General features: G+C 39.2%; 1 protein-coding gene across 1 annotated transcript in view; it reads right to left on the reverse strand.

Moving 5' to 3' along the window:
- The window catches only part of SNX7 (sorting nexin 7), an 88,021-nt gene that overhangs the window by 15,580 nt on the left and 54,719 nt on the right, over positions 1 to 17,722 (reverse strand). The window contains exon 8 of the mRNA XM_084755765.1: positions 7,643 to 7,795. Within this exon, the coding sequence (XP_084611891.1) occupies positions 7,643 to 7,795 (153 nt within the window). The remainder of the gene's footprint in view (positions 1 to 7,642; positions 7,796 to 17,722) is intronic.

Genomic DNA, 17,722 nt, shown 5'->3' on the forward strand with positions numbered 1-17,722 from the left:
CTCAACCCCCTAGCTGCTTACCAGCCTGACCTATCTCAGATACAGAGCAGATAGATGGAGCTGAGTCTGGCAAAGACCAAGATTCAAATTTTCTGCCATTTCAAAAAGGTCTGTGGGAATAGACCAGGTAGCTTAGTTTTACAATGAAGCTTAGTTGCTTAGGGATTAAGATGTTTTTAGATCTAGATAGATGTTTTACATTGATAATGACAAGATGTGATGGAGATTGATTTACCTTCAGAATTTTAGATGCACCAAGTTAGGAAAGATGTTTTCTTCAAGGTTGTCAAATACAAATAGCCAAAACACCAAGAATTTAACATTTATATAATTCCTGATGGTGTCTTGGTTCTTTTTATTGTATATACATGTAATAATATAAATGTACATATAAAAAATTTAAAAAAATTTTTAAAAAGTCTGTGGGGCACCCGAGCAGCTTTAAGCTTGAATTTTTTGCAGCCCTTCCAACTGCTTACTGGCCTAGCCCACCTGGAACACAGCAGATAGACAGAGCCCTGCCATCTCAAAAAGGACTGCAGGGCACCTGAGCAACTTTGGGCTTGGAAATCTATCAGCCCACTCCTCTCCTGCCTGACCCAAATGGCAACTGGGATACAGTCAGGGGACCTGGCTGAGCTGAGCTGGGTACAGGCTCTAACACCCATTGTCCAATATCCTGAGGAGGCCTCTGGGGAGCCCTAGCAAACAACTTTTGGCTTGGTGCTCTCTTTTCATCATCCCAACCTGCCTGGCCAATGTGGTACACAGACAGCAACCTCATTGGAGGAACCTCTAGACATGCTAACATCAGAGACAACCAGATGCCTAGAGGACAGCACAAGAAAACTAGCAACAAAACTTAGAGCCATATAACAACACTGGAAACCAGTGATCCTACCACAGCAAGCCCTGGAGATATGAACACCCAGGAAGCACAAGGAGAAGACTTTAAATCTGAGGTGATGAAAATGATAGAAACTTTGAAAGAGGAAAATAAATTGCTCAAAGGAACACAGGCAAATACATTCAAACTGATGAAGGAAAAAAAAATAAACCCTATAAAGAATTACAGGAAAATACATCCAAGCAGATGAAGGAATTGAATAAATCCTGTAAAGAATTATAGAAAGATTCAATCAAATGGGGGAAAGAAATGAATAAGATTATTCAAGACCTAAAGTGGGATTTAGAAGCAACAAAGAAAACACAAGCTGAAGCAACCATGGAGTTGTAAAGCATAGGGAAGAGAACAGGAACAATAGAGACAAGCCATGCCAACCAAGGATAAGAGATCGAAGAGAGAATCTCAAATGTGGAATATACGATCAAAGTTATCAATACATCAATCAAAGAAAACATTAAAACTAAAAAGTTCCTGACACAAAACACCCAAGTGACAAACAGGCTGAGAAAGAAGTTAGGATAACTATACTCTTCACAATAGCCACAAATAATATAAAGTATCTTGGTGTAGCTCTAATCAAGAAAGTGAAAGACTTGTATGAAAACAACTTCAAATCTCTGAAGAAAGAATTTGAAGAAGATTTTAGAAGATGGAAAGATCTCCCATGCTCATGGATAGGGAAAATCAATATAGTAAAAATGGCCATCTTACCAAAAGCGATCCACAGATTCAATGCAATTCCCATCAAAATACCCATACAATACTTTTCTGATCTTCAAGGATCAATTCTCAACTTCATATGGAAAAACAAAAAACCCCAAAGAGCTAAAACGATCCTATTCAATAAAATCTCCATCCTGGATCTCAAGCTGTATTATAGAGCAATAGAGCAATAGTAACAAAAACAGCATGGTATTGGCACAGAAATAGGCTGGTTGATCAATGGAATTGAATAGAAGACCCAGAAATAGAGCCACCTATCTATGGACACTATTTCTGACAGAGAGGTCAAATCCATACAATGGAAAAAAGATAGCATCTTCAACAAATGGTGCTGGTCTAACTGGATGTCTACATGTAGAAAAATGAAAATAGATCACTATCTACCACCCTTCACAAAACTGAAGTCCAAATTAATTAAAGACCTCAACATTAAACCAGACACACTAAATCTGTTAGAAGAAAAAGTGGGGAAGAGCCTTGAGTTCATTGGCACAGGAGACAATTTCCTGGAAAGAACACTAACAGCCCAGGCCCTAAGACCAACCATTAATAAATGGGACCTTATGAAACTGAAAAGCTTCTGTAAGGTGATGGACACCATCAACAGAACAAAATGACACCATACAGACTGGGAAAAGATCTTCATGAACCTTACACCTTACAAAGGGCTAATATCCGAAATATATAAAGAATTCAAGAAATTAAACACCACTAAAATCAAATAATCCAGTTTAAAAACTGGGTACAGAACTAAACAGAGAATGCTCAACAGAGGATTACTGAATGGCTAAGAAACACTTAAAGAAATGCTCAACATCCCTAGTTGTCAGGGAAATGCAACTCAAAACAACTCGAGATTCTACTTTACACCTTTCTGAATGGCTAAGTACAAAAACTCAGGTGGCAGCGCATGCTGGCGAAGATGTGGAGAAAAAGAAACCCTCCTCCATTGCTGGTGGGAGTGCAAACTTGTATAACCACTTTAGAAATTAATCTGGTGCTTTCTCAGGAATTTGGAAATAGCTCTACCCCAGGACCCAGCCATACCGCTCCTGGAAGTATACCAAAAAAGATGGTCCACCATACAACAAGAACATTTGCTCAACTATGTTCAATGCAGCTTTATTCATAATAGCCATAACCTGGAAACAACGTAGATGTCCCTCAACTGAAGAATGGATAAAGAAATTGTTGTACATTTACACAATGGAATACTATTCAGCTGTTAAAAATGAGGAAATTGCAGGCAAATGGATGAAACTAGAAAAGATCATCTTGAGTGAAGTAACCCACACCCAGAAAGACATGCACGGTATATACTTACTCATAAGCAATATTAGCCATATAATGTAGGATAACTACACTACAACACAGACTTGAAACTTCAACCAAGGACCATGTATAGTGTGGACCAAGACTCTCTGATCAGATGCAATAGCACAGTCTCCTTGTGGGTTCCATGTGTGAAGAATAGGGACTACTATGGATATGTTCTCTGGACACTGAACTTAGATCAATTCTCTCTTGCAAGAAGGCCTTGCCAGGCTACAGAGGAAGGTAGTATAGATGAAACTTGATAGGCTGAGGTCAGATATTAGGGGAGGAGGGCTCTCCTTTCTGAGGACTAAGGGAGAGAAAGAGAGGGGATGAGGGAGGGAGGGGGATTAGGAGGGAATGAGGGAGGGGATACAATCAGGATGTGAAGAATTTAAACTGCAGAACAAGCACGTAACTTATATTGCTAATCCCATTATAAAGGAATAGCTCTGAGACTGAGTGAGACATGAATGTCTAGGCACAGACGATGTTTCTTGAGGGCTACAGAATCCCTGTGAATTAGCAGTAGATGCCACTCTTCATATGGCATGAATCAAGATTTACAGATGTCTTCTTTTTTCTGGTTATACAAAGAGCAGACAACCAGACTTAATTGTTCTGTGCATCACTTGCACCTTATAAACTTATAATTTTAAGATTGTATAATGCTTGTGAGAAATTATATACTTTCAGAACAAAAGAACTGGACACTGACATTTGATCAGCATTGACAGGATTCATTCCTCTCAGCATGCTGGACACTGACATCCTGTATTCTTCATGTTCCAGCACCAAGTGGGACCCTGAACACACATGAAGAGTTCTGTAAGCTACAGATGTTCTGGAATTCAGTTCCCTTTACTAAGTCCACCTCTCACCACAACTTCCAGGTGCCTCTGGTAAATTCCCTGTTCTTTTATTCCTGTCAGACTGCCCTTCATGTGCTAAGAGACAACAAAAGCAAAGACATTACCATGATCAAAGGGCCTTCAACAGAATTGTAGAGGAAATCAGGGCTGCTTGTAACCTCCTTAACAGCAACAGCGACTTCACTAGACTAATTTCCCACTCAAAAGGTCATTGTTTGCTTTACAGTTTTGGCCATTCTAAAGCTACCTTAAAACTAACAGCACTGTCACAACATCCAAGGAGATATCCAAAGCTCTTTTGTAAGAGGAGGTAGGATAGCTAATTAAACTTCAATGATACCCGCTGGGCGTAGTGGTGCATGCCTTTAATCTCAGCACTCAGGAAGCAGATACAGGTGGATTACTGTGAGTTCAGGGCCAGCCTGGTCTACAAGGTGTTCAGAACAGCCAAGATAACATAGAGAAACCCTGTCTATAAAAAGCAAACAGATTCAATGATACTAAAATAAGCTTTCATAAGAATGCATTCTTGTAATCCATTGTTTCTCTCAAGGACCAATAACCTCCAAAGCTTTCTCCCCTACTACTGTAAGCATTGAGAGTAATCAAAAACTAGTTATTTTTTACCTAGAGGGGAACAGTGAAAAACACCCACTCACTTTATTCTGCATGCCATACTCAGCTATTTCAGCATCCCTGCCACACTACCACACTAGCAAGATGTCCTTTGGATGCTGTTGTACAATCATGCCCTGCTTCACATAGTTTCAGTCAAGAACAAAGCATCCACATGATGGTATTCCATTAATAGTGCATCTCCTAGTGATATCAACTTAGTTGTGTAAGCACACTCCACAATGTTCTCAGAGTGTTGGACTTGCCTGCACACACACACACACACACACACACACACACTGCAGAACAGTCACCTGACACAAACAGATGCATGCCTGCACTATCCAAGCTGGGCGTGGGTTTTATATAGAAAATAATGGAGTAGCATTTTCTGCCTTCACCTTTCAGCCAGAGTCAAGTGTCTCCCACAGATTCATGGACCTCAGTACGGCATTTCAGAATGGCAATCACTAGAGTCTGACTCAGACCCACTCGGCATATATGTAATCTCATTTCCCTCTGTCATTTTGACATTTAAATTAGAAAGTAATACAAGCTATGATCATTTCCCTTCATACAAGTGAATCCAAAGGCAGATGTTTGAACTTTATCATTTGCAACAGGAATAGACCCTTTGGGGCTCTATCTATGTGAATACTGAAGAAAAAGGAGGCATTTCTGTGAGAATGTGATTACACTAAAGAGGGGACAGGAAGATCAGAAAACACTTGATTTTCCCGTGTGTGTCTGAGACAGTCTGAAGTTAACAGATGACAGCACACTGCTGATCTTTAGGCCTTCACAGCTTTTCTACTAATTAAGTCTTTATTACTAAGGGGTGCCAACTTATTTATCTTGCTTTGGTGGACTGATGTACCAGATATGTTAAAATTTATCACTGAGGAAAGAACAACAAATATCTGGAGCAGTGACAGAACTGCTAGGAATGACATTTGCAATGAGGCATGGTGATGCTAATTTCACTGTTTTCAAAGAAGCAGCTCTTGTCTATAAACCAAGTCCTAGCATGAGAATGCCATGGATACACATTTATGTATGATGTGGTGCCAAAATCCAAACATTTCAGTCAGATTTAACTGAATTAATAAAAACATTTTCTCCAAAAAAAAAAAAAAATTAAGAACTTTAAACTCAGGTCCACTGTAGTGACACATACCTTTAACCTCGGCACTCTGGAGGCAGAACCAGACAACCAGCCTGGTTTACATAGCAAGTTCTAGGTCAGCCAAGGCTACATAGTGAGAGCCTGTCTCAAAATAGAAGCAAATAAAGAAAAGAAAAACTCAACCAACCAAACAACAACAAAAAAGCCCAAACTTGGAAAAATCAGCAGAATTTTTCTGAAAAAAAATCAATATTATTTTCCATGCAGTTTTAATATCTTAATGTATCTACGCTTCATAATATTAATCATATATATTACATATTCTCATTTTCAAGACATTTTATTTCTTTCTTTTAGGAAAAGATTTATTTGTATTTTTAAGTGTGTGTACGCATGAGCTTGCAAATGTATGTGTGCGCGCGCTACTCATGCATCCAGAAGAGGGCATTGGGTGTGATGGATATCCTGGAGCTAATGTCAGGCAGCTGTGTGGCTTGACATAACTGCTGGGGGCCAAACTCAGGTTCTCTGTAAGAAAATGGTATGGCCTTAACTGTTGTGCGCCTGTCCAACTCCACAAGGTATGCTCATGTCACTATAGCTGCTTGTCACTGTGATTCCTTGAGGTAAATGTGCCCAGGCTGGACCACAGAGGAGATGTTTTAAACTGCACATATTTAAACAGTTGTGATACTAACTCCTTATGTGTATAAAAAGACTTCATTAAGGAAAAATATTCTAGCTCATTCAACCCTGGGGTTTACAGAGATTTTTCAGCCATTTGGGTTACATAAAGGGTATGAATTCAGGATCAACAATAAGGAGCGACTCCACATCATCGGATAAAAACTTGTCAGCCTCCTTAGAAGGGATGATGAAATTAAACTGATAATGCGCTCTGCAGCTTAATCTTTAACTCAGCACCATCCCCATTTCTTCCTGCAGTGCAGCTATATGATTTGAACATGTCCCTCACTTCTGTGTTTTTGTCCATGGGCTTGGACTTTTCACATCTTCATATGGAGATGTCTTATTCAACATTCAGTTTTCAGCTTCATCCTAGGCTCTGAGGATCACAGTATCTCTTGTGTATTAGATTAGAGCCCCATGCAATGTCTTTCTATCCTGGAACCAGCATCAGGTTTTAGGATCCCTTGTTTCAACTGTTTCCTCTACTGAGTATAACTCCTTCAGACAAGGACTGTCATACATGCTGTGTTCTCTTGATAGGGTTACTGCATAATGCTTGGATAATAGTAAATGATCATCTATTTCTTATTTTATGAAAATGTCCATATTATTTTCACCTTCAAAACAAATAACTACTGAATTTAAGCTACCTATAAAATGATCATTATTGTAGATATATAGTATAGATTCCTCAACCTACCAATTTCATATATTTGTCATTTTTGTCAGAGGCATGTTAGAGATGTGTATTTTAAATATTCTTGTAGAAAAGTATGTTTAGACCTTTTTGGGTGGAAAAGAAATAGCATTAGAAAATTCCTTTGAGAAAATAGCTTCCTTGAGGAAGTTAATTGCAAAATTGAAAACAATTGTTCAAAAAGAAAAATGCTAATTAAGCACCACTTGCCTTCCCCCAAATACTTGCTACTTTTGTGTAGACAGAAATATAGATCAGCTACATGTTCCATGTTAATTTTTTAGTAGTTATGGGATAGCAGAGATGTAAGGCTCAGGGACAACCCTTGATTGATTTTTGTGGTCCTTCAAGTATCTGCTCTTTTTCTTCCTTTGTAAATTGAGGGAGGGATGGGGGGATGGGAAGTGAAGGGATACTAATTGAGATGTAATCTGAATAAATTACTTAAATAAAAAAAAAGGAAAAAAAGATAGACACAGAAAAGGGGGGGAATAAGGAAAGCATCAGAAACATCCCACTCTCTTTTGAAGAATGCAAATCCTTCCATAACCACCAATGGAGTTTGTGAGGGGAAACAAACCAGAATTGAGTCACCAAGGAACTTTTGGACTGTGACGGCTGGCTCTTTCAACAGGGCAGGTAAGACAGTAAAGAGTGTACCATTTAACAGGGAAATGCCTTCAGGACCCACAGCTTACCTGCTCGTAGTAACGGATGTTCTCCTCTGCTGTGTCTGTAAACGCTGACTTGAGATCATTTTGCATGTGCTGCCTCCACCTTTCCCAGTCTGCTTTCAGGGCATTGTTGGCACATTCCACTTTGTCTTCAAGTTTTCCGATTTCTTCGGTAAGCTGAAGACGAAACAGAGAAAGGTAAGTCAATGTGTGCAGTCTGGCCATGCGGAGAATTCATTGAGTCCATACAGACGGACCATTAGATGAAGGTTAAAAATAGCTCCTGTTTTGGGGTGTGGAAGCCATCAGCACTGACCATCGATAGGAGTTAAAAGTGGAAAGGACACTGCATTCAGTAGATCCTGTTCAACAGTTCAAGAGTTTGCCTCATGAGCACTTCAGTTTAGATAAGATCTCCAACCCTGTGCTTTAACCTCACTATTTACAAAACAAAGAAAACTGATTACACATTTGAGAAAGAATTGCACTAATACTCTCATGATCACTATCATTAATGGTGATAGTATTTATATTTATGCTAAAAGATATGGGACTTCACTTTAGCTTCTCAGTCATGATTCCCAATTCTAATTATTGTTTAACCAGAAGCCAAATTAACTACATGCATAGCCATAAAGATTATGTTTTCAAATATGTAGACCTAGGGGATTAACTTGTACAGTTTTACTTAGACTACTGGATGTCTTAGTTTGGGGTTACTGTTTCTGTGATGAAACACCATGACTGCTTCAAGTTTGGGAGGAAAGGGTTTATTTGACTTACACTTCCGTACTGTAGCCCATCACTGAAGGAGTCAGGAGAATAACTCAAACAGGGCAAAAACATGGAGGCAGAAGCTAATGCAGAGGCCATGGTGGGGTGCTGTTTATTGGTTTGCTCTCCATGGCTTTCTGAGTTTGTTTCTTTTTAGAGAACGAAGTGACATCAGCGATGACATTATCCACATGACCTGGGCGCTCACACATCAGTCACTAATTAAGGAAATGGCCTTCAGCTGCATTTTATGAAGGCCTTTTCTCAATTGACCTTCCCTCCTTTCAGATAACTCTTGTGTCAAGTGGACATAAAACTGTCCAGCACATTGGACACAAACAATTTCACAATCTCCTGATGTCTGACCTCCCATCCATCTTCCATTAGACAAGCTTAGTGCATTATTTACATTTATGTTCCACTTTCCCACCAAACTTGGAGCATGCTGTCCATTGCTTTAGTCTTTAGATTTAGCACATTGAGACATATTTCACATATGTATATGTTTGTTAATACACTCAGAATAATTTATTAAGTGCCTTGTCTGTACCAGGCATGCCTCTGGGACTGAAAGATTCAGCAGTGAAGGTATCAGACAAAAATTGTTACTTTTCCTAGAGTTTATTCTCTCCTGGGGAAACAAACTATAAACAACATAAATAAAATATGAGCTATCAACTGGTAATAAAAACTAACATGGAAAATAAAGCCCAATGCTAGAGAGAAAAGGTTAGGCTACTGAAGTTGCAGACACAATGACCAAAGGAAACTTAAGTAAGAAGACACCATTAGAATTGAGATATAATGTTTGAGGTTGAAACATGGGGTCCTCTTGATGAAAGCTCTCTTGGCGGAGGACATGGGCAGGCCATGTACCTGGAGAAGGACACACGGCTGTCAGTGCTCACACAAGAGGCAGGAGTGGACTGAAAAAAGCAGGAGAAGTCCCACGAGAGGAGGTGAGAGAAGCATCAGAAAGAAGATCCCATAGCTCCATTCCATGGACAGGCTCAGGAGTTTACTGAGCCAGAGCAAAGTCAAGAGCTATGATCAGAAATGGCATCTCTCTCATGTTCAAGACACCACATTTTTCATGTTTTAAAAGGGACATAATACTTTGTCATCATTTGTGGTCACATGACTTCATGGAGGGACATCATTTAAGAAGCATTTCTTATTTCAAAGAAATTTACAATGGGAAAATGTCTTAAGGTCAGTCAAATATATTTTTACTGGTGCTTGAGTTAACTTTTTCTTTTAACATTAAATTTTACATCTGTGTTTGTAATTTTACACTTTATTTTCCTAAGAGCATATTTTATATATGTACATATTCTCTCTCTCTCTCTCTCTGTCTCTCTCTCTCTCTCTCTCTCTCTCTCTCTCTCTCTCTCTGTCTCTCTCTCTCTCTCTCTCACACACACACACACGCACACGCACACGCACACGCGCGCGCGCACACACACACACATACACACACACACACACACACACATATATATATATATATATATATATATATATATATATATATATATATCCACTCATATGTGTACGCACATGTTTAATTCTATACTCCCCAAGGGGGATTTATTTGGTGGTGAAATTCATGGTGTGCTGTTTTCTTGTTTGCTTTGTTTGGTAGAATTATCTCAATGATACCACAAACCACTTCATGAGTTTCTGCATTCATTTAGGGAATTATTTAGCTAAGTCCTAGGGGAACTGTCTCAAAGAATGTTAAGTGAATAGCTAATAATGATAGGTGACGGGTACTAACAGCTATGCCTGAAGTAAAGCTGTTAAAAGACCAAACACAAGCAGGATCCATGCCTGTGAGATGGGGCTTTGAGGCTGCTAGACTTACTTCTTTGAGATTCTGGCTAGGTTCTTCCCAACTGCAGAGCCATACAGATAATAAACAAATATTTATGGCTCAGAGGTCCACTCACCAACTGTGGCCATACTCTCTTCACCTTTGCTTTGTGGTCCACATAATACTATACACTTGTATGGGATGACTGTCAAGGAGACGCTCCAGAAACCGGCTCCAGGAAACAGTATTTCACTCTTATGTTTGTTCTTTCTCCATTTCTTGTGAAGGTTAAAACGTTACCACTGCTATACCCAATTTACAGTAAAACTGTCTTCTGTCCCTCTGTACACCGCTGCATTAAAGCCCTCCAAACAGTTAGTTTGAGATGGTCTACCTCTGTGTAAGGTCTACTGCCGTTTTAGAGAGGAGTTCTCTTCTGACCTCAGGGGCAAAGTCAGGAGCAGCACAATTAAGAGAGTTGAGAGAGGCTTTGACTGCCAGCTGAGTCCTGCTACTATCTATTATAAGTTATGTGATACTGTAAGGCTATTTGAGGAAAGTCCTAGCTCCTCCATCCATAAGACAAACAAAAATAATAGCACTTATTTCATAGGAAATTTTTTAAAATGCAAAACACTGACTTACAATTTGCCTACTAGATGTTTGTTCTTGACATCACTACCAAGAACATCACACCGCCAGCATTAGCTGCTACAATGGACATAGGCATCCTTTTCTTTTCTGGCACTTTGGTCTCTGGCAATGTGTCATCATCTTTCTGCCAATATCTGGGCTTTACTTCAATCACGAGTGCTGTCTCCAACCTTTTCTTTACCAGTGTGGAGGATGACACATATGCTTTAAATAACTATGATCAATTCTTGCTGGTTTTGTTGCTACATTTTGCTTGTTGCTTTTGCCAAGTTCATTATTTATGTTTGTTTCTTTTGTTTTGCTTTGAGTTCATTATTTCAGTTGGAAAAGAAAAAAGAAAAAGAAAAATAAGAACATTTCTGCAAAGTGAATCATCCTCCCATGATTTTAACTCAAAGAATCGCTACTTAATAAGAAACACGAGACACGCAATTCAAAGAATCCTCTGCACTGCATCCTACGTTCTAATCCTGCATGAGAATGTAGTATAATCAGAGGGTCTTCCCCTGAGTTTCTCAGTGGACTTTGATTTTTCTCACTTCTCTTTTGAGACTGGGTCTTCATGTAGTCTATCCCAGCCTCAAACTCAATACAAGGCAGAGTGACCTTGAACTCCTCATCCTCCTGATGCCTTCACTTTGTTCCTGTATTCTCAAACCCGGTTTATATAGTTCTAAGGATCTAAGTCAGGGCTTTGTGCTTTCTAGGCAAGCACTCCATGAACTGAACTACAATCCAAGCCCCTTATTACTTGCTTTATTTCAAAGAGCAGGTGTTCTGAGTCTGCCATCTGTCTGGATTCTGACAGAACACAGACCTATCAACAAACATCGACAAGTTGGGGAAAATAGGATGTGTTTGAAAACCACAATGCCAATGTAGCCCCTCCTGTGCACCGGTGTGCTCCGCACTAACAACAGGCAGGCTTTGCTAGCTGTTACTATGTGGAATTTAATTCATATTCTCGATTGCAGAATAATGCAGAAAAGCCTGGGATGGATCAGACTGAACTTTTCTTAACTGTTCTTTTCACAAACACTTGCAGCAATTGGCGCTCTGTCAGGTGAAACCTGAAAAAACAAGCAATTACCAGCAAATTGTTCTAAGACAAAAATAAAAAATAAAAAATAAAAAGAGTGCTAATAGAATACTGGAAGGTAATGAGAAAGGTTTATATTTAATAGGAAAGCTAATGGGTAATTTCTAGCTTCAGTTTTATTCAGCTAGAAATTAGCCATAGAGTTAAATGAAAGTCATTAATACCAGGACACAAAACAAGATCTCCTACTAGTACATACCTGTAGAAATAGGAACAATAGCAACAATGAACACTGCCATTGGGCATTGTTTTAAATTATATGCTTTGCATATATTATCACAGTTAATCTATATAAACATACTGTAAACTAGGTTTTCTTATCTTTCTATGAGAGCTGGAAGCCAGGGAGAAAAAAATAGCAGGTTACATGATGGGTGATATACCAGGGTTTAAAGTAAAAAAAATCTAACATGCATGTGTTCTCTCTATGCCAACAAAATATGACCATGCATTGGCCTTGCTTGCCTGTGACTTTCATAGGTGACCTACTTCAGCTCTCATTCTCAAAAAGATTGTCATCCGTAAAGATAGAGATATGTAAAATGAGCCAAAAGCTATGAGTAAAATGAAGAACATAATACATTTGTCATGAAGGGAAGTGTTAAAATGAATTTAAAGATGCAGGGTAGAAGATTAATTCTGGCTGTGGGGCGGGTGCTATTTAGAGCATTTATTTACTGGGCCTAGGTGAGGGTCCAGCATGAACACAGACATTATGCTTCAGCGAGACAAACAAGGGAGAGACGATGGTAGAATTGGGAGTGGACAAAGAAGAAACATTAGAAATGTAATAAAGAAAGTAGACTGAAGAATGGAAGGTAGACATGACTGGGTTTCAAATGAATCCTGCAAGGGTAAACACTGAAGGCTTTGTTCAGTGTTTTGTTTTTAAAATTTATTTATTTATTCATCCCAGTCATAGCCCCCTTGTTAGGCCTTCCTTCTTTCCCTCTCCTGCTCCCCACCCCAACCTGTTCCTCCAAAAAAGGGAGTCCCTCACCCCGGTGCATTAAGTCACATCAGACTAAGAGTGGATCCATTTTAAGTAGATGAGACAAGGGTGGCAAAAAGAGGCAAGAGGGAGGAAAGAAGACAAGGAAAGAGTGGGTTGGAAATAGGAACTCAGAAAATGATCAAGCCAAGGAACAAGGAAGATCTGAGCTTCTCTCATTCTTTCACCCACTTATTCACTCACTTATCCTGTGGTATTCACTCAGCATCCCTCCTGTCTACATTAGGTACAAATGGATGGAGAGAAGCAAGCAGGCATCCTTATAAACTCCTGCTGGGAGGAGAAATACAAAGCAAGTGGTTGAAGAAAACGTGAACAGTATTCCATGTGGAGTGGCCAGCACAGGATCACAGACACACACTTACTCTGGAGTTTTGGAAGACCTGTGGGTGGCTCTTTGTTTGCTGGGACCTAGGACAAGAGTATGAGAGTGGTGCAGGGTGGCCTGTGAAATCTTAAGATGCCTGGGGGTGTTTGGATTGTAATAGAAGTGTCCCTGAAGGAGCTTAACAAACAGATTCTTATGATAGCAGGGAAGGTGGAGACTGAATGCTGGAAGGCAGAAACAGGAGAGCCTAGATATGGGTACCAGGAGAGAAGTCCAAGTTGTTTAAAATGTGAAATGGAACTGCAAGTGGGGTGGAGCAAGAAATGAGGCATGGCAACAGTAGTAATGTGGTCATTCTCCCACACTGCCCTTCTTAATTGTGAGTCCCAGTGTTGGATAGTAACTAAGATCCATTCATTTATAAAATGATGTTAAACGCCAGAGAAGGGAAGGCTAGAGAACTCAAGATAAGAAATTTCAAAAAAAGAAAAGAAAAGAAAAGGAAAGAAGAAGAAGAAGAAGAAGAAGAAGAAGAAGAAGAAGAAGAAGAAGAAGAAGTAGAAGAAGAAGAAGTAGAAGAAGAAGAAGAAGAAGAAGAAGAAGAAGAAGAAGAAGAAGAAGAAGAAGAAGCAGCAGCTTCAAGATCACATCTACAGATTGAAGTTTCCAAATGGACTCTGGGTACTAATTTTGGTAGTTTTGTCAAACTGGTGAATGATTGGTTCTGCCATCTTGATTGTGTGTAAGCAGAGCTGAATATTCAAGTGGTAAAATAACAAAGTAAAAGAAAGGGGGTAACACTACATGGGAACCACCCAGAAAAGGGTTTTGCATGGTAGAGCAGCAAACACAGAGCTTCACCCTGAAGAGATACGCCTCCTTTACAGAACAGTTATCATTTGGATAGGAACAATTCCCCCAAAGACCCATGAGTTAAGGCTTCCACGTGTTCCAGGAGGTGGTGAAAGCTTGGAGTAGGGGGCTAATGAGAAGTTAAGCCAGTGGGGACATATACTTAAAGCAGATATTAGGACCTGTGTCCTTACTTTTTCTCCCCTTCCTTCTCAATTACCATAAAGTGAGCATCCTTCCCCTCCTCAGGACATGGTGTTCTGTCTCACCACAGTCCCAGAGGAAAAAGGTCACATGACCATGGATAGATGTTTCTGGAAGAGCTGGAAAACCAGACAGCACACAAAGTTTTTCATTTGATATTTTCACCCTTGAATCCTGTTATAATTTCTTCTAGAATTAACAACAACAAACACACAGTAGTGGAACTCATTTGGACATTATCAAAACAATGGTTCTATAAAATAAATGTTCATATCATTAAAACGGGTTCCGTTTGTTGACTGTAACCTCTTCTGGTATAATCATTTGTTTTGAATTATTACAGAATCAGGGTTATATGAAAATTGTAAATATTTTACCTTTTCTAAGTAATTGGAATGCTATTCATATTTAAGGAAATAGAATCTTTAAGTCTCATAAACCTACAATAGAATCTAGCCAGTTTGAGAAATATAAACATATTCAGAAAACTCTCTATGCATAGTGACTAGGGTACAGGAAATGGGTTGCAAGAGTAATTTAACTTCATCTATTCAAAGGTCCTAAAAGAAGCCCACTGTGGTAGTCCAAAGCATCCCACCTCAAATGTCAGTGCTGCTAACAGTATCTTCAAATGAAGGCCTGGACCTAACCCAGACAGGACTCTGACAAGATAAACAGAAATCCTGTTACTGGGGAAACAAAAAAACTAAATGCAGCCTTCATAGAAATCTCATAAGGCATGTTTCTGTTCACCAGGAAAGCCACTACTTCCCTTCTCTGGCCCCAAGGACAACTACCTTGGGCAAGGACATCCACTCTCTGATGAACCCAAACAGCCTATAACAGATCAACAGTCCTCATATTAACCATCGGGATGTTCTGCCCTCTCCCCACCTCCCACACCACTTTTCTAGTAAATCTGACAAGGTTTTCCCCTAACTACTTCCTGTGCTCTATTTTCTAAGGAAGCCTGGCAGCTTGGTTTCCCAATAAACATTTCTTTCTACACGTGGAATAGTCTAGCTCATAGGTTTCACTGGGTCCTTCTCCTACAAGCACTTAGGAAACTGGTGCAGGAGGACTGAAACAAGTTTCAAGCTGCCCTGGATTGACAGTGAGTTCAAGGCTACTGTGAGTGAAACAGTCAGATCTAATCTAATACCAAAACAGAACAAAACTCCAAAGAAAAGTGGAGCTGTGGGCACTAGAGAAATCAGAATCAGCTCATTTAATCAACCCATGAGAAGCATATAAGGGGTTGGAGAGATGGCTCAGTGGCTGACAGCACTGTCTGCTCTTCCACAGGAGCTCGGTTTCATTCCTGGCTCCCATACGGTAGCTCAAAACCTTCTATAATTCCAGTGCCAAGGGGTTCCAGACTCTTCTGACCCTTGGCAACTTCAGGAATAGATGTGCTACACAGGCATACATTCAGGAAAAACATACATACATATAAAATAAAAATGATGAAAAAAGTAAAACATATACTAAAAAAGTATAATTGTCTCTGTTCACTTAGTTAATAAATAATCTATAGTATGATCAGGACATATGGTAGATGTTGTAGGAAATAAAAATAATACAGTAACGACAAAGTTCCTTGATGCACATGAGGCATAATATAAAAATTGGACTCTTAAATGTTGCGGTTCTTTTTTCTAGGATAATAAAGTGAGATTAAACTGTATTTTTCATTTAAAAATGACTTTTTTTCTGACAAAAGAACATGACCAAATATAAGCAGGCTTGGGACATACTTCCTGACAATTATTATTCATGCAAAGCAAAACTAGTTTATTAATGGCCAAGAAAGGACAAAGTCACAGAGGAAAAGTTAAATGAAATAATAGGGGGAAAAAGACATCAAGGCAAGTCAACCAGTTTTATCAACATAGTACATATTAAGGGTATATTTTATCACTAATTTTACTTACTTACTAATGATGTAAGATAAGAGCGTTATGGAGAAAATAAAACATGCTTTAGGCTTCTGTTCTAGGCCATCATTTGGGGGAGTCCCAGGTGAAGCTGAAAAGCTCCTTCATTACCTTGCTGGATAGGCCATTACTGTTTGTTTCTTTGAATCAGCCTGAGATTGTCTGGAGAATTATTCTACAACTAAAAGGACTAGGAAAGAACCGTGCCCAAAAACCCAGTACAGTACTGTCTCCTTCTCATCATGGTGTAAGGTTTACATATCATACAGGGCAGTGGAGAGAACAAAGTGGATGAATCCAAGCACATTAGTCATGTTTACTAAAACACAATGCCTGCCTCTCCTTAGCATGGCCTCAGGAGAGCATTTTCATGACTGTAGCCCATTAAATTGTTTTAATAGTTACTAACCTTTGCAGCCCTTGCTTCCCAAGCCCTTTAAGCACACTGAAACATTTTTTCCCTTAAATCCCAACCCTAAGTTGAAGTAAAACTAACTCAAAAGTCTACAGAATTTGCATAATCTTCACTAATGACTTTTATAAACTTTAATTTTCTAAAAAGATTTACAAAACATATATCCATCTAAGTAAACCTAATAGATATAGATCTTTTATCCATGCTCCTTTATAATCCACTTGCAACTAAAATGAAGTTTCTTACTCTTTTCAAAAACAAGGGATTAAAAAAAAAAGCAATTTTAGTATAAAATGTTCATTCCTTAACAAACCTTTATTTTAAAGTGTGTACAGTGAGCTAGGCATAAGTCTACCCACATCAAGGGATCAAGGGTGTATGTAAGGAAAGGTCCTTGTCATTGGGAGTCATCTATATAGGACAGACTTAATATCCACATTATACCTTTATTTCCAATAGATATTCATGATGGCTCTAAATTGCCAGGTGCAAAAATTACGGTGTATGAAAGCACAAAGAATCAAAAGTCATCAAGCTCAGATGGGATGACATCATCATTTCCATAAGGCTTCTTAATGCTCAGAGTTCTCCCAGAAGTGAGGGAGAAAGGTGACTATGTGCCGAGAGGGCAACACACTTGCCTTGTTAATATCTCCACCCTTTGAAGACATGTGATTGGACACAGGACACAATTTCTTCATTTATTGTCTACCTTACCCTAAAGAAATAACAGCTCACCTCACTCATTGCTTAGCATATTAGCAAGTTGTCTTTGCTTTATCCTCTCCTGTCTTGTCTGGGATTTAAAATTCCATAACCAAACAATAAGAATCAATGATTTAAAGTAAGGGGCACCGAGGCTCTGAGAGACCAGTATTGCCTGAGAACTTCACAGGGTAAGTTTCCTTATCTATAATCTATAAGATGAGAAAGCACAACTCACTTCATAGGATCTTACGGAGTGTGCTAGCAACATGCCTGGGACTGGAGCTTTTCACACGTTAGTGTTAGAG

The sequence above is a fragment of the Acomys minous genome (assembly GCF_964271855.1).
Source record: "Acomys minous genome assembly, chromosome: 14".
NCBI classification, from domain to species: Eukaryota; Metazoa; Chordata; class Mammalia; order Rodentia; family Muridae; genus Acomys; species Acomys minous.